Source organism: Triturus cristatus, chromosome 7, assembly GCF_964204655.1.
Source record: "Triturus cristatus chromosome 7, aTriCri1.1, whole genome shotgun sequence".
Lineage (NCBI taxonomy): Eukaryota > Metazoa > Chordata > Amphibia > Caudata > Salamandridae > Triturus > Triturus cristatus.
The window spans coordinates 705084648-705103102 of NC_140590.1; the positions used below are offsets into that span (position 1 = coordinate 705084648).

The following is an 18455-nucleotide window of genomic DNA, read 5'->3' on the forward strand; positions in this document are numbered from 1 at the left end:
TGCTCGAGGCCCTGTGAGTGAGGATCCCCCCCAGGAGCCGCAGCTTCAGCAGTTTTCTGGCTGCGATGAATGTGCAGTTACACCACAGATCCTGCACTCAGCAGGAGGGATTCCGATACTTATTGTCCTTACTTGGGGACTCACGGGGAGCACATCATGTGCCTGGTCCGCGGTGCCCCGTGGTCACAATGCAGAATGCAATTATTTCACTCCTATGGGGCGCCTCTTGGTAATGCCAGCTGCTGTATTCGGGACCTTGTGACTGGGGATCATCCCTGGGTGCTGCAGCTTTATCGGCGAATGCTGCGATCAGTGAGTAGCTGCGTGTCTCGCACCACCTCCAGCTTGGGTCAGTGCTCTCACAGTACCTCATCTGTCACGCCCCCAACTTCAGAGGATCAGCAGCGTGGTTCGACCAGCCGGTGCTTCTGACTGTTCATTGGTCTCCGAGGTGGCCGTTGCACCCAGAACAGCGAGCTCCCCATCTTGCCCACGAACTCCCTGTGTTTAGCAGCAGCTGTGGCACAAGGTCAGTACAGGCTGCCAGCACCTCCGCAGCCCAGCATTTCGGCCTCTCATGCTGGGTCAGATCTCTCTTGTCTTGGCTGCTACGGGTCTTGGCCGTGCACTGCCATTTTGGATGGCCGCACCGTTCTTTTACTGATGCTCGTTTCCTCGTCTATTTGGGTGCACCGCGGCTGGGTTTCACACAGGGGTGGAGGGACGTGGCTGCAGAGTGTCTACTCCCTGCTCACAGACGAAGATGCCTCATTAGTGCCCGGATACTTGTTGGATTAGGGCCCTGGCTGACAGAGCAGCACAAGAGTGCGGCCATCTTGCCATGGGCTGTCTATCACCTCACCCCCCAATAATTGGACATTTTAGAAGGCTAACGTTCCATTTGATTTCAACATATAATATTTTACTTTGACGGTTAGATTCATACAGAGTTTGGTACCATTAATGTGAACCACTGGTGATATGTTTCAATCAACAGGTTTTTTGTAACTTCTGGTCACTTTATCAAGGCTGGAAACTGAAAATTACATAGCAATAAAAACAATAAAATTAGACCCAAAACATGATTATGTAAGTGCATACAACGTAATAGTATTTTTTAATGAACATTAGTTTTTTTGAAAACGTATGATATTAACAACTTTATTGATTAGGGTATCCAATAATGAAGATACATAGCAAGATTGGAACAATTTTATCCATTTATAAAAAGGTTCTTAATTTCATGAAGCAATCCATACCGTCATTCTCACAATTACTTTCTATATTATTTCTCAAATTCTTCTCAAATCCTGCATTGGTAAATAAAATTGAATTTGATAAATATACACTACATAAACGTTTTCTTTGCTCCTGTAGGGCTGATAGGAAATGCCAGCTGTTATCAAAATAGGTTTTCCTTTGGCCTCACAGATCCCCAGAGGCTATGGTCTCACCTCCATGGTGGAGGAGCACCCGCAAGTTTAGAAGTCCGCCACAAGGCAGGAGGGGACCTCAGTACCTTAATTGGACTAGCCAGCGCAGTGGCTTTGCTAAAGGCTGTAAACTTTGCTGAGCGGGCACCATGTATCTTGCACCAGCTTGGAAAAGGTTTTTTTGTTTTCAAGAAACTCCCTAATCAGAAATGGTTTCTTGTCAATAAAAAAAACTATGGCCAAGAACAGATGGTGTTAAAAGGGATGTTACTTTTTCAACTAGAGTGGCCGAGAACAGAAGGGAACTATTTTACAAGTCCTAAAAGAGCAGCACAGAACATAAGGAATTATGTGGTACATGACATGCCCAAGTTAAGCCAGTACAACAATAGAGGCAGGGCGATACGTTAAATCCATCAAGTAATTGGCTGGATGTAGAGTAGCCGTCCTCTCACAATTGGCCCAAACATGAAAAGTTTGCATGTGTTTGTCTGGTAGAAAACGTGTGCGCCTGCAAGTGGGATTACTGTATGAACTTGCAAGCTTCGGGCATACAAGTTGAAAGGTTATAATTATGTGTAAATGAGATTGTGATAGTTTGCTCTGTTCATTGCAGAAGGAAGGCTTAGAACAGACACCAGAGGAGCCAGTGCAGGTCAGTTTGTGAAGCAGGTCCCCTTTAGAGAAGGCCATCTCCCCAGTAGGGCATGCAGAGAGCTTCAGAGACTGCTTAATCACATCACACTACAGATATCAGCATGGTGCTTTTGCTGTTCGAGGTTGTGCAAATATATATGTACCCTTCTTTGTTGCTCTCTGATCTCCACTGTCCTCATTAGTTGCATGTAAAGATCTTGAGCTGTTGATGCTCATGCATGGGGTGCATCTAACTGCAACCTGGTATGTTTGTACGTTTCCCTTCAAATTGAACACACTAGATTTCTTCCAGCTTGCAGAAGAGTTTGAAATGTACTGTACTCCAGAAGAAATAGCATAAACACGTACAAATATCAACCATTATGGTGTCTCAACGTTCTAAAGTGAACTGTGTTTAAATCCAGATAATTGGATTTCACATAATTTTTCTTTTCCTTCCACTTATATTTTTTCACTTAGTTTTCACCTGTAGGGGGGGGGGGGGGAGCAGAAAATGTCTTGCACTGTCTATTAAACTGGATATGTGATGCCGCTACATATGATGCATGGCCAATATTCTTATCATTTGATTTTCCAAACTGTGTGGAAAATAAGTGGAACAAGTCTCTTGTATGTAGAGCATATGCTGTGTACAGTTTCCAACTGGATGACCGCCTAAGCATATTTCACTTAATGTGAGTAATTTCATGAAATTTACTCATATTTGACATAGAAAATATTTAGCAGATTCACCTGCCTTCTTCTAGTTCATCACTCATATATATTATTTGTTGAGCAGTGGATCACTTATAGAGTCACATGCTTTAAAATATTGCCTGTAATTACCTTTGGTATATTACAAATAAAGAAGAATAGGGTAAATATATTTATATAATCAAAGAAGGAGTTTGTCTCCCTTTGTATCGCAGGTTTCAGAGAAAATGATCAGGAGACAATTTTGCATTTGGATCACACTAATGGAGTCTTACAAAACATAAATATCTAAAAGGTGTAAATATTCAGGGCCTTATTACGATGTCGGTCGGTAGGCTTACTGACCGATGCGGTAGGTTTACAGTCCGACCGCCAAATTTCAATGTCGGCAGTCTGAGTGCAAACTGGCCAGTTAATCCGACTGTTCCGACTGGCACAAGGAGCCCGTTGGCCAGTCGGAAACGTATCATAATCCCTTAATGATGACATTTCCGCTGTTGGGATTATGATGTCGGTTTCTGACAGCCTTTCCATGTCAGCCTTTCTGACATGAAAAGGCTGTCGGAAAGCGACTTCCCTCCGTGGCCTACGGTTTTGGGCATAGACCTGTGGTCACCTATCATGCCCCCCGATAATCCCTCCACCATGTGGAAGGCACCGCAAGGTGCCTGCCACACGGTACAGGTATTTCCACAAACTCCCATTTGTCAATGGGAGCTTGAGCTGTGGGCAGGTTCCGCCTAGCAGCACAACAGAAACATGTCAGGGGTCGGAGGCAACTCCGACCGACATTGTATTAGGGCCCACAGTCATCAGACGTATTCTTCATACCACTTTATCAATTTTGATACATAAGTTTCGCCAATAATTGAACATTTTAAAAGGCAAACTTTCCATTTGATTTCAACATTTAATATTTTACCTTGACAATACATACAGAGATTGGTACAATTAATTACAACTGCTACTCATATGTTTCAAACAACACTTGTTTTGTAACTTACGGTCACTTTATCAAGGCTGGAAACAGAAAATGACATAGTAAGAAAAACAATAAAATAAGAGCCAAAACATGATTAAGTAGGTGCATATATAAAGTAATAGTATTTTTAATGAACATTCATTTTTTAAAACATTTGTTGATGATATTAGCAACTTTATTGATTAGGATATTCAATAATGAAAATAAAAAAGCAAAAAGGGAACAATTTTAGTCATTTATAAAAAGAAAATCTTAGTTTCATGAAGCAATTCATACCTTCATTCTCACAATTACTTTCTATATTATATCTCAAATTCTTCTCAAATCTTGTATTGTTAAATAAAATTTAATTTTATAAATATGTATATCATAAAAGAATGCCTGGCTCCTGTGGGGCTGATAGGAAGTGGCAGCTGTTCTCAATATAGGTTTTCCTCTGGCATGACAGATCCCTAAAGGTTATTCTCTCTTCTCCACGTTGGAGGAGCGCCCACAGGTTTAGAGTCCCCCCACGAGGCAGGAGGAGACCTCTGTGCCTTTATTGGAACAGCCAGTGCAGTGGCTTCGCTGAAGGTTGTAAACTTGGCTGAGCAGGCACCATGTATCTTGCACCAGCTTGGAAATTATTGTTTTTGTTTAAAAAAAACTCTCAAATCAGGAGTTGGTTTCTTGACAATAAAAAAAACTATGGCCAAGAACAGATGGCGTTAAAAAGGATGTTACTTTTTCAACTAGAGTGGCCGGGAACAGAAGGGAGCTATCTTACAAGTCCTAAAAGAGCAGCACAGAACATAAGGAATTATGTGGTACATGACTTGTCTAAGGTAAGCTAGTACAATAATAGAGACAGGGCGATACGTCCAATCCATCAAGTAATTGGACTAGTAGCGTATTCTTCACCATTCAACACGATCTTTTTCTGTGATTCTTGGCATCACAAATTACTTTTCATATCATATCATTGGGGTTTCCATCTACCTGGATGTGCAGTAGCCGTCCTCTTACAATTTGCCCAAACATGAAAGGTTTGCATGTTTTTGTCTGGTAGAAAACGTGTGCGTCTGCAAGTGGGATTACTGTAAGGACTTGAAAGATGGGCAGTTTAGAGCATACAAATTGAAAGGTTATAATCATGTCTAAGCGAGATTGTGATATTTTGCTCTGTTCATTGCAGAAGGAAGGCTTAGAACAGACACCAGAGGAGCCAGTGCAGGTCAGTTTGTGAAGCAGGTTCCGTTTAGAGAAGGCCATCTCCCCAGTAGGGCATGCAGAGCGCTTCAGAGACTGCTGAATCACATCTCACTATAGATATCAGCATGGTGCTTTTTAGGTCTCGCCCGACCCAGCGCATGCGCTGGTCTGGCAAGACTTATTTAGAGGGCTCCAAAAAGTGCTACCAGGCCAGCCTAGAGCTACAATGCATGTGCGCGGGCGCGCTCGCCACTTTTACCGCGATTACTTTCACTTTCGCGGCCGCACGGCCGCTTTGATGTTTGATCGCGATCACTTTCACTTTTACGGCCGCTTGGCATATCCAATAGGTCTCGCTTTTGGGACCTTATAAGTGTTTAGTTATGCAACTGTTGCATGGCTAAACACTTATAAGGTCCCAAAGGCGAGACCTATTAGCTATGCCAATGCTTGTTCTGTTTGTGGTTTTGCACATATATTGGTAGACTGTCTCTGTTGCAATCAGCTTCACTGCACTCATTAAGTGCATGTAAAGATCTTGAGCTGTTAATGCTCAGGCACGGGGTGCATGTTATTGCAATTTAGGTATGTGTGTACGTTTCCCTTCATGGGCCCAAACATGAAAAGTGCATGTTTTTCTCTGTTAGAAAACATGTGCGCCTGCAAGTGGGATTACTGTAAGAACTTGCAAGAACTTGCAAGATGGACAGCTTAGGGCATATACAAGTAAAACGTTATAATCATGTCTAAGTGAGATTCTGATATTTTGCTCTGTTCATTGCAGAAGGAAGGCTTAGAACAGACACCAGAGGAGCCAGTGAAGGTCAGTTGGTGAAGCAGGTCCCCTTTAGAGAAGGCCATCTCCCCAGTAGGGCATTCAGAGACTGCTGAATTACATGTCACTACAGATATCAGCATGGTGCTTTTTCTGGTTGAGGTTCTGCAAATATATATGTACCCTTCTTTGTTGCTATCTGCTCCACTACTCTCATTAAGTGCATATAAAGATCTTGAGCTGTTGATGCTCAGGCATGGGGTGCATCTAATTGCAATCTAGGTATGTCTGTACGTTTCCCTTCAACTTGAACACGCTAGATTTCTCCCAGCTTGCAGATGACTTTGAAATGTACTGTTTTCTAGAAGAAACAGCCCAAACACTTACAAATATCAACCATTATGGTGTTTCAACATTCTAAAGTGGAGCTCGACTTGGAACGTATTTTTAAAAACCATAAGTACTTGGTGTGTCATCACTGGATCAGTACTGCATATTAGTTGCATGTTAAGCTTGTTCATGGTAGGGCAAGTACACCTTTTTTGTACTCAAGCAGAATTGTGTTCAAATCCAGGTAATTGGGTTTCACAAAATTTTTGCTTTTCTTCCGCCTATACTTTTTACATAGTTTTCACCTGTAGGAGGCTGGTAGAAACAGAAAATGGCTAGCAGAATCTATTAAACTGGATGTGTGATGCCGCTACATATGATGCTCTAGCAATATTCTTAGCATTTGGCCTTACAAGATGTGTGGAAAATAAGTGGAACAAGTCTCCAGTATGGAGAGCATACGCTGTCTATGTTTTCCACTCGGATGACCACCTAAGCATATTTCACTTAATGTGAGTAATTTCATGAAAATTTCGCGCACATTTCACATAGATTTACAGTTCTCCTGACTGCTCCAAGTTCCTCACTGATATATATTATTTCTTGAGCAGTGGCTTACTTATAGATTCACATGGTTTAAAATATTTCCTGTAATCAGGCCTGCAACCCTTGGTATATTACAAATAAAGAAGAATTGGGGAAATATATTTATATAATCAAAGATGGAGCATGTCTCCCTTTGCATTGCAGGTTTCAGAGAAAATGACCAGAAGACAATTATGCATTTTAAATCCTCTAATGGAGTCTTAAAAATCAAATCGCAATTAAGGAATACCTTCCCATTCATTCCTATGGACCAGGAGGCCCATAGGAATGAATGGGAAGTCATTCTCAATTTGCGATTCGCAATTAGAGAATCGCAAATTAAGAATAATTTCAAGGGTGCAAGGGTGTCTTAAGGACACCCTGATACACCCCTGAAATGAGCATGTGTGCGCTCATGGCGCACATAAATGCCCTAAGGGCATGTATGTGCGCCACATGGCACTTTGAAAAATGCCAAAAAGTGCATTTTTCAAAGAAATCGCAAATTACCACCAACTTGAAGTTGGTGGTAATTTGCGATTTCTAAAGGAGAAATCGCCGAACTTGGGTGCTTGTTACATAGCATTTAAGGAATCGAAATTTGTGATTCCTTAAATGCTTACGCAAAATTAAGGAATCACAAAATTAGCGATTCCTTAATAATGCGATGCGAAAATGGCTCATACATCGCGTTTTGCGATTTTGTATTCGCAAACGCAGTTTTTTTGCGAATCACAGCGTTTGCGAATACAAAATCGTTTGATACATATGCCCCCATGTGAGATTGTGAGATTTTGCTCTGTTCATTGCAGAAGGAAGGCTTAGAACAGACACCAGAGGAGCCAGTGAAGGTCAGTTTGTGAAGCAGGTTCTGTTTAGAGAAGTGTGAGTCTGAGAGATTAAGTGACCTTAGTACAGCTACACCATCAATACTAAACAACGAACGTGTTCCTACCAAAATATCACACTGGATATATGCATGCATTAAAGATCTACGAATGCATCAAAGGTTCCCATCACCCACTTGAAGTGGCTTGCTTCATCATTTGGGAGACCAGGGACTTATCTGAGAACCAGGTGCCACCAGGTGAACGTGGGTCAAGGTTCAAAGTTTGTCCCGGATGCAACTATGACAATGTTGCTCCAATGGAAGAAACCACTCTGAAAAATGGTATGGGGTGATGTGTGCAGTGCGAATAAAGTAAATGTGATACGATAAAATTGGAAAACAAGGCACAGAAAATTATTTATTAAAGTGCTGCCTTGATGCCAAATTAAAACAGTGCTTGTAACAGTTTTAGCAAATAACTGTGTTGGAACTGGTCTACATGTTTCAGCTTTGGGTAAATTGTGCCCCAGCTTTCGTCAGGACCATTATGAGCTACTGCATCTTATATGTGAAAAAAAGGTAAATCATATAACCTGCACCTGTGATAGGTGTGGGAGAAATTACCTAAAAAAGTGGAGACAAACACAATGACAATAGTATAACAGAGGTGAAGCATTGTAATTGATAGGTCACACAGCGCATAAAGTTGTTGTTCAATTATGCAAAGTACATATTAGTATAAGCACCCCTTCAAAACAATAAAGATGCTGATGATTTTACACTTACCCGAATAAATCTGGGTATTCGCCTCGCCTCACCTGGCAACTGCTCAGGCTTCAGGAGGCACCGCTCTAAAAATTAAATAAGAGGTATGGTCCAAGTTTAGAGTGACACAATACCTAAAAAAACGAAAAACGCTTATCCTTTAAAACCAAAAGGCAGAGGAACCAAGAGTCTGACCCTGAGAAGAGACAAAGCCCTATCTGAGCGTCATGTCCGGGTCTTCCTGACGGTTGTTTAGTGGTAAATAGAACCTACGGTAGTGTTGTTAGACCGTGTCTACACTCGAATAAATGATATGTACACAAACACTTGCTCGCATATGCGGTATCGTGTCTCGTGTTAATGAGTATATACGAGACGAAAGAAATAACTACGACTCTAGTCCTATAGAGTGTTGAAGATAACCGTATGATATTCAGGTAGAGACAGTAGTGTTCGCTATCTTCATAGTGGGGTAATCTATCTCAAAACCCCGTCTCTTGAATAGGAGTGTAGCCTCTGTGGTAAAAAGCCAGTGACTAACAGGCGAAAGGGTCGTATGTTAGGTTCGAAATAGCGTACAGTACAAAACGTGTGCGCACAGATCTTACCTCTCCGTCGGTACCTCAGACGGCTGCTGAGCCAGAGGGGGAGGTGAGCGTTCATGGTGGCCTCCGTCTTTATACAACACTAAACGGGGATGTCGGGTCAGCGTGGAAGGAAGGCGCCCGGAGATGACGTCATTACACGTGACCCAAGTGTCATGGGAGTTGTAGTCGTTTGTCCCAGAACTACGGGAGACCCTATCAACCTGAACAATAGTAGTTCATAGAGATATACGGGTGTATTAGAATGGTATCAAGTGGCCTATTGAAATCAAAATTGTCCGTTAATATGTAGTTTGGAGTAATCTCGAGGGGGGCGCGCATTGATGACACAACTTCATGAAGTATAACCCAGATTGCTGTGGGAAATGTAGTCATTGAGATCAAAGTGTAACCATGTTTCTCCGAAAATCAAATGACCGTATATGGAGAAAATGCGAGTATGTCAGACACATATTAAATGACATGATGTAAGATAGTAGTTTACTATAGAGTTTGTTGCACTGTGATCTAGACAGATGATAACAATCAGAGACTAGGAGAGGAAAGACAAATTAATAGAAGACCGACTAACAGTCTGTATGCATAATCTGAGACTGAAGAGTCGTGGTACTAATTCTTACCAGCTTCATGTGCACAATAGATGAAAGTACAATCGATGGACATCACTATGGCAATCTCAGCAATGAATGTGAGCTCTCAGAAAGACATAATTATGTATTAGTGATCGATCCCGGAGTGGTACAAGCGTCAGGACACCACTAGACCACGTAGAGCAAGCTGTAGCTAGAGAGCCAACAAAAAAAGGAAGGCAGCTCAGATCGTGAGACTGTGGGAAGTGTAAAGAGGATTGTTAGTTGCCACCCAAGAGTGCTCCTTATTGCTGGTCGTCACAGCGATGTCCATGGTATTTGATCATTTAATCCCTGGACATCGCTCTTGAGTTTGAACACCCATTTCTGCTTTCTGAGAAAAAGAAATTTCTTTGTCACTGATGTGTGATGGAATAAAAGGTTGTTCCAGAATGATCCATCTCAAATCTTCAGGTTTGTGATTCAGGGCAAGGAAATGACTGGTCAATCTGGTAGCTTGTTTGTTGCGTCTTATGGTGCTCTTCTGTTCACTGATACGGATTTTGATCTTCCGTGTCGTCATACCAATGTATCGAAGTGAACAAGGGCATGTTATCTGGTAAATCACTCTTTCGGAATTGCAATTCGTATGCTTGCGTAAGATCCAGGGTTTAGCCAACCCTAGATCGATCGATCGATTTGGTTTGTTGTGTCTGAGGGCATACAGAACATGAGCCACACGGATAGTGGCCCTGTACTGGTGGCAAATCCCAAAGTGCTGATGCTCCTAAAGCTGGTTTAGTTTTGGGTCTTGTGTGAACAAGATTGTCACGCAGACTAGACCCTCGTTTAAAGGAAAACAAAGGGAGTGGAATCTTGTCATTTCCAACGTTTAGGATATGCCAATGTTTACGTACTGACTTTTGTACACTATTGGATAATGTACTAAAAGTAGTAACTAACGTCATCCTAGTCAGAGGTTCCTTAGGAACTGAAGGTTCAAGTAGAGCATCCCTGTTGTTATAAGACGCCCGTTTGTAGGCTTGTTTCACCAAATGAGTTGGATATTGTCTGGCTTTAAGTTGTTTAGAAAGTTCATCAGCATGAGATATAAAACTGTCTTTTGTGGAACAATTCCTGCGAATGCGTAGGAACTGTCCTACTGGCAAATTCTGTCGGAGTGATTTGGGATGGTGACTGTGAAAACTCAGGAGGGAATTCTTCGTCTGAGGTTTTTTATACAGTTCACTTCCTAAAGTGCCTAGTGTGGGGTAAATAGTGATGTCCAGAAAGGGGAGTCTGGTCTTGTCATACGTGACAGTGAAATTCAAAAAGTTATTTTGAGAATTCAGCCAAGAGTGAAAATCCAGTAGGGTAGCCACAGTCCCGTGCCAGACTACCAAGATATCATCTATATACCTTTTCCAACAGGCTATTTGCCCGTGGAAGGGATTCTGGTCGGTGAGCACAATATCCTGTTCGAAACAGTGAACATAGAGGTTGGCCAGACTGGGTGCAAAAATGCTCCCCATTGATGTACCGGAGACTTGGAGAAAGATGGTTTCTTCAAACCTGAAGAAGTTCTCCGTCATTGCCAGTCTGGCACATTCCATGATGAAATGTGTTGGTGTTATGGTGTCACAGTCTCTATTGTCCAAGAGACCCCTGATGACTTCAAGGGTCTCCTCTTTGGGAATACATATATATAATGATTCCACATCGAAACTGACCAACAGGTCAGTCTCGATATTGAAGGCAATCTGTGGCAATAGTCGTAAGACATCCTTAGTGTCTTGTAGAAAGGTGGGCATTTCCCTGACCATAGGTCTGAGAAAAAAGTCAACGAAGGTTGATAAAGGTTCCAAAAGTGATCCTATACCAGATATGATGGGACGTCCCGGTGGTGGTCTTGTTGTTTTATGTATTTTAGGCAGTATATAAAAATACGGCATGATTGGGAATTTGGTGATGAGGACCTCGGATTCTTTTGAAGTGATCCAGCCTGATTCTCTTGCTTCACTAACAAGATCATGAATCTCAATAGAAAGTCTTGTGGTAGGATCTTCTGTGAGAACCCGGTATGATTTGCTGTCATTGAGTTGTCTGAGGCACTCGTCTCGATAAGTAATGGTATCGAGAATGACTATGGCCCCGCCTTTGTCGGCGGGCTTGATGGTAATGCTCTCATCATTCTGGAGAGTTTGCAAAGCCTGTTTCTCAGTGTTGGGTAGATTTTGATATACTCGATCCTTCTTAGAGTCAAGTAGAGTGATGTCATGTATGACTGCTTGCTCAAACACTTTCACCTGGTCTGGTGTGAGATGAGCAGGAGGATTGAAATTAGAAGGTGGTTTTAGACCCGTGTTGGACGAGTGCATGAGGTCAGACGTGTCTTCGTTCATTGCGTATTTGTTCTTAAAGAAAAAGTGTAGACGTATTTTTCTGAAAAACTTCTCAATCTCTTGTCTTAGTTGAAAGGGATCACCCATATTAGTGGGTACAAAACCTAGACCCCTATTAAGGACATTCAGTTCTGCTGTAGTGAGTGTCCTCTGACTTAGATTCACCACTAAATCGTTGTGTCTGTACTTTGCCCTGCTTGTGGTGTGCCCTTCCTGTTGCGGGTATTCTGTTGGGGTTGATCTGGTTGCCAGTGTACATGTTGTTGTGTCTCTCCTCTCTTTCTGCCCCTGTTTCGTCCTCGGCCCTGTCCTAAAAAAGGCTGGCCAAAGAATGGTGGTTGACACGGGAAAGGAGGCATAGATTGTGCAAAAGGCATTGGTTGATAACCCCATGGAGAGGGTGGCCACCATGGATTTTGCTGTTCATAATGATTCTGTGTACCTCGCCTTCGGTTTGGACGGGAACGTGGAAAGAGAGTCCTATTAGAAGGTGCTGATGTGTTAGACCCGTCAGAATCTGTTGAATAAGTGTCTGAGCCTGATGAAGAATAGTTAGACCCATATTTTCTCCCTTTCTTGTTAAATTCTGGGGGGCTGTAATTATCATTAGTGTAAGGGTAAACTTTCTCAGAAGAAAAGCGGGCTAAATCTTTTTTGAATTTGTCAATTTTGGTTAGCAAAATTGTATCCTTATGGTCTTTGTTAGATTTGTTTGTTTCCTCTAAATTTCTTTTGTATAAGGCACTCGTGATTGATGCCTTAATTTGGCCTTCTAGTGTCTGTATCTCTACCAATATGGTATCTGCTGCTTTCTTAGCGGTGCTGATAATTAAGATTAACCAATCACGAGTGCACCACCACGCGATGAGTGACCAATCTTTTAGAAAAGTTTTGTCAGTGAGGAATAACCGGGGGGCATTCGTTACTATTAAGCCCATTGGTGCACAGTTGTTCCTCAAGTATTCTGTCATTATTGCACCATGTATGAAAGTGCGGGAATGTGCTTTTTTCAAATTGAGTAGAGTCTGCCAGTCATCTTGTGTATTGCTGGCAACTGTCGATAAACTATCCAAGATGCTTGGATTAGTACTCAGGATGGACTGGAGCATATCCTCATCGAAGGACAAACCAGTGAGTTTTGCCATGGTTCAGGGATAAAGCGTGTTTCAAAGAGCGGTATAGAGGGTCTGGAAATCTGTAGAGAACAGAACCCTTGGAAAGAGAAAAAGACCCGCAGCCAAAAGACTGCTCAAGTAACAATAAAAAGGATATCTCGGAAAGAGTGGAGGGTCTGGGGGACATAAGTTTAAAGACTCAAACAGTAAAAAATCCCAATCCTAAATCTCAATACGGGTATGTCAGACACATATTAAATGACATGATGTAAGATAGTAGTTTACTGTAGAGTTTGTTGCACTGTGATCTAGACAGATGATAACAATCAGAGCCTAGGAGAGGAAAGACAAATTAATAGAAGACCGACTAACAGTCTGTATGCATAATCTGAGACTGAAGAGTCGTGGTACTAATTCTTACCAGCTTCATGTGCACAATAGATGAAAGTACAATCGATGGACATCACTATGGCAATCTCAGCAATGAATGTGAGCTCTCAGAAAGACATAATTATGTATTAGTGATCGATCCCGGAGTGGTACAAGCGTCAGGACACCACTAGACCACGTAGAGCAAGCTGTAGTTAGAGAGCCAACAAAAAAAAAAAAAAAATGTTATCGTATCACATTTACTTTATTCGCACTGCACACATCACCCCATACCATTTTTCAGAGTGGTTTCTTCCATTGGAGCAACATTGTCATAGTTGCATCCGGGACAAACTTTGAACCTTGACCCACGTTCACCTGGTGGCACCTGGTTCTCAGATAAGTCCCTGGTCTCCCAAATGATGAAGCAAGCCACTTCAAGTGGGTGATGGGAACCTTTGATGCATTCGTAGATCTTTAATGCATGCATATATCCAGTGTGATATTTTGGTAGGAACACGTTCGTTGTTTAGTATTGATGGTGTAGCTGTACTAAGGTCACTTAATCTCTCAGACTCACAGTTTTCTTTGTATTGAGATATAGGATTGGGATTTTTTACTGTTTGAGTCTTTAAACTTATGTCCCCCAGACACTCCACTCTTTCCGAGATATCCTTTTTATTGTCCGTTTAGAGAAGGCCATCTCCCCAGTAGGGCATTCAGAGACTGCTGAATTACATGTCACTACAGATATCAGCATGGTGCTTTTTCTGGTTGAGGTTCTGCAAATATATATGTACCCTTCTTTGTTGCTATCTGCTCCACTACTCTCATTAAGTGCATATAAAGATCTTGAGCTCTTGATGCTCAGGCATGGGGTGCATCTAATTGCAACTTGGTATGTCTGTACGTTTCCTGTCACATTGGACACACTAGATTTCTCCCAGCTTGCAGATGAGTTTGAAATGTACTGTATTCTAGAAGAAACAAAGGAGAGGGGTCTCACTACACCAAGGGGAACAGGACACCAAATCAAGACACTATGTCAAATAAACAAGACCCCCCCCCGGAAGCATCGGACGGAGATCAGAGGCAAGTCGTGAGGCTTTTTAGTCCCGACAACCAGCATTCCAAGTGTAACATTAAGCAAATACGGTGTTTCTTTGGACGCGAGCCGGTGAAAAAAGGAGTCCCATAGCCTCTGTGGGGCATACAACCTGGACCCTAGCAATCAGGGAGGAGATTACCCCCCATTATTGAAAGCTGAATATTATGACAAATTCTGTGGTTGAAAGATGTCACTAATGAAGAAGTGACAATCTGAAGTCACGAGCACTCCCCCAACTAGATACTATCTTTTGTGGGAGTTGTGTTACAAGCATTTGTGCTAGCCTGAAGAAGGTGGGGAATCATAAGATACCACCGGAACGCGTCGCTTTTTTGTACAGATTTTATGGGAAGGACTTACACAACGATTCTGGACACCGAGAAAGCATTAGGTCTACAAAGGCACAGGCAATATCTTGGGATATAATTGAAAAAGAAACTTGACACATTTATGAAATATGTACTTATGAACTTGTCAGTCTTTGATTTATGCATCTTCAAGTGCCTATTAGATTCACATTATAAGACATCGCTGCTTGTGTACTTCCCTCAAAGTCTTTTTGTCTCCCTCATTGATTTTGTGATAAAATGTTTTTAATGTTTTTTTAAGGTTTTTATGATACATAATAAACACACTGACTATTCTATATACACTACTTTTCTGGACTCCTATTGGTGCTAATACCTGACTCTTGTGAGTGAATGTGAATGAACGGATGTATGCTACATAAGATACCCAAGGGGGTCTTGTTTATTTGACATAGTTTCTAGAAGAAACAGCCTAAACACTTAGAAATATCATCCATTATGGTGTCTCAATGTTCTAAAGTGGAGCTTCACTTTGAACTTATTTTTTAAAACCATAAGTACTTGGTGTGTCATCACTGGATCGGTACTGCATATTAATTGCATTTCAAGCTTGTTCATGCTGAGGAAGCAAACCTTTTTTTTGTACTCGAGCAGAATTGTTTATAAATCCAGATAATTTGGTTTCACATAATTTATTAATTTTTCCGCTTATACTTTTTCACTTAGTTTTCTGCTATAGGAGGCCGGGGAAAAACAATATCTTGCAGAATCTATAAAACTGGATGTGTGATGCCGCTACATGTGATGCACTAGCAATATTCTTAGCATTTGACTTTACAAACTGTGTGGAAAATAAGTGGGACAAGTTTCTTGTATAGAGAGCATACACTGTGTACAGTTTCCACTTGGATGACCGCCTAAGCATATTTCACTTCTTGTGAGTAATTTTATTAAAATTGCGCATATTTGACATGGAAAATATTTTACAGTTTCACCTACTCCAAGTTCCTCACTGATACATGTTATTTCTTGAGCACTGGTAAATTGATAAATGTATTTATGCATAGTTATGAAAAACCATAACATTTCATAATGGGAATGCAAATACATAATTCTAAAAGAAAAATACATAATATAAACAGTAAAAAAAGATAAAAAGCAAATGTGCCAATATTTAAACATAATATGAAAATATATGCCAAACTAAGCAGTTTATCAAGTTACAGTTCAGCTAGCAGTTTTTTCTCTGCAGACCTTAAAAATCTGTTAAATCGGCAGCTCAACATAGAATCTAACAGATCTAAACTCGATGTTATTGCCTGTCTGCAAGTTCGTACACCATGCTCATTTCAACATCGATCGTCGTTCTTCCGCTAAAGCCGGGCACTGTCATGCAATGTGTATAGTATTTTCTTTTCCTGGTTTATACAATCTGCAGGTCAACTCTGTCTTTAACTTTTTCCATCTTTACCCCATGTATTCTCCTGGGGTGCACCCAAACCAGTAATGCATAAAATCAATTTTTAAAGACATGACCATCCTGCCTCCAAGTACAGTTGTTGCTTAAGTGTTTTATATCCATTAATCAAAGCCCAGGTATGACATCTGATAGCCAGCAAAGTTTTATTCTTAAGGAGTGATCATTTCTTTATTGTTAACCATTTTTTTTTTTTAGTTCAAAGAGATGTTTATTGAACATATAAGGAAAAAGAAGTACAGAACATCACTACATATGATGTGATAACAATCGAATTTGTACATTGTGAAAAGGAAAGACCAATATCATGGTAGAATAACATACAGCATAGTTGGCATAGAAAAATCAAATTTGTAGCTAGAAGCAAAAACCAGAAAAGGTAGAAGGTCTCAAGCATTATGTAATATAACAATAAAGCAAGTATGATGGAGCATATAGGTCAATCATTCCAAAATATCAGTATGAAAAGGTTAAAGGAGGCTTGGCGACCTCCTGAATGAATGGTGAGGGGGCATGTGATTTTTCTGCGCTATTATCTATGAATTGCGTGATAGGGGACCATATTTGTAGGCGTTTCATGGCTAAGGACACGGGAAATTCAGAAGTTGTATCTAATCTGTGGTTGTGGCAGACCGAATACCACCAAGCTAGATACGAAAGCTTAGAAGCATCCTTCTAATTCTTCGTTATCTGGTGAAAGACTGCCGCTATCATTAGGTCTATGATTTGTGCACGCGCAAACTTTGTGTTCCATCCAGTGGATAAACTTCCGAGAAAAATATTAGCAGGTGATAGATAAACATCAGTTTGGAAAATAGTATTGATTTGAGACCAAACTTGTTTCCAGAAATGAAGAATGTGTAGGCAGTTGAACAATAAATATTTTAAATCTGCATGGGCACAAGTGTCTGAATCCTGTGTGTGAAATTTATGTAGCTTAGATGGTGTAAGTGGAAGTCTATTATATATAAAGAAAAGGGTTTGAGTTGCACTTGCCGCCCTGGATAACTTTCTTATTTTCAACCGAATCTTGTTCCATAAGGGAACAGACCATTGAACCTCCAAGTCAAGTTCCCAAGAAAGTTCGGTTGCTGTTTTCTCTCCATCTACAGAATGGGGAGAAAGGCGTGGGTAAATATTGGAGGCTTTAGGTGAAGTTCATAGTAAAGTATGTCATAGAGAGTCCGATTGAGAAGTGGAAGAATCCCGAGAGCTAAAGTGGGAAAGAGACTCAAAAATTGAGGAATGAAGAGTCTCAAACCTGCGTTGAAAAGAGAAAGGCAAGTGAAAGAGGGATTGGGCCTTTGGAAATGTGATGCATGAGTTCCCATCAAATAGTTGATGTACCCACAATAAGCCCCTTTCCTCCAAGCTTTCCAATAAATAGGTTTGTGATTAATACAAATACATTTGTTATGCCATATGGAAGAAGAAAAGAATGACTCTACATCATGTGGGGTTCAATGAAGAAGGCTGTTCAAAGTTTTATGGAAATTATTAATGATTGGTGTGGGGGACTTCTGCGGTAGCCGAGAGAACGATAAATATTCTTGGAAGGAGAATGGGAACAAGAAAGATCTCTCCAAATCAGTCCATGACGGGGAATCTGTAGATGGTTCAGACACCCACTTGGATAATTGTTTTAATAAAAAGGCTTTGTGATAATAAGAAAAGTTAGGGAAATTCACTCCACGTTCTAACTTGGGGCGTATTAATTTTTGTATTGACATTCTAGGTCTTTTATTAAACCAAAGAAAGGACCTCAGGATAGAATTAATTCTATGGAAGAACTTCAAGGGAATAGAGAATGGTATATTTGAAATAACATATAAAACAATAGGAGACAACATCATTTTAATAGTATCAAGTCTACCCCACCATGAAAGATACAGGGGGTGCCATTTAGTTGTGAGAGCTGTTACATTTTCAATACATTTCTCAAAGTTTACATGTAGAGAAGACTTGATCGATGAATTGAACCACATCCCAAGATATTTAATTTGTTGAGGATTCCAAGTAAAACCAGAGACCGAGACAGAGAACTCTTCTTTAAAAGTGAACTTAGTAAGAGGTAATATTTCACACTTTTCGTTATTTAATTTGCAAGCAAATACTAATGAATAAAACTTGACCTCTGACAGAAAAGCTGGGAGAGTTGATTGGGGCTCAGAAATAAACATGAGCACGTCGTCTGCATAGGCCGCTAATTTAATATGGTGAGAGCCTGAAGTAAAGCCATTGATACATTGATTCTGTCTTATT

General features: G+C 40.9%; 1 protein-coding gene across 3 annotated transcripts in view; it reads left to right on the plus strand.

The window, feature by feature from the left end:
• Positions 1–18455, plus strand: part of DNAI2 (dynein axonemal intermediate chain 2) — a 315671-nt gene that overhangs the window by 272920 nt on the left and 24296 nt on the right. The window contains exon 15 of one of the 3 annotated variants that reach the window (XM_085617360.1): positions 7459–7497. The exons of the other annotated variants lie outside the window; for them this stretch is intronic. Within the exon in view, the coding sequence (XP_085473486.1) occupies positions 7459–7497 (39 nt within the window). The remainder of the gene's footprint in view (positions 1–7458; positions 7498–18455) is intronic. 3 annotated transcript variants of the gene reach the window in all.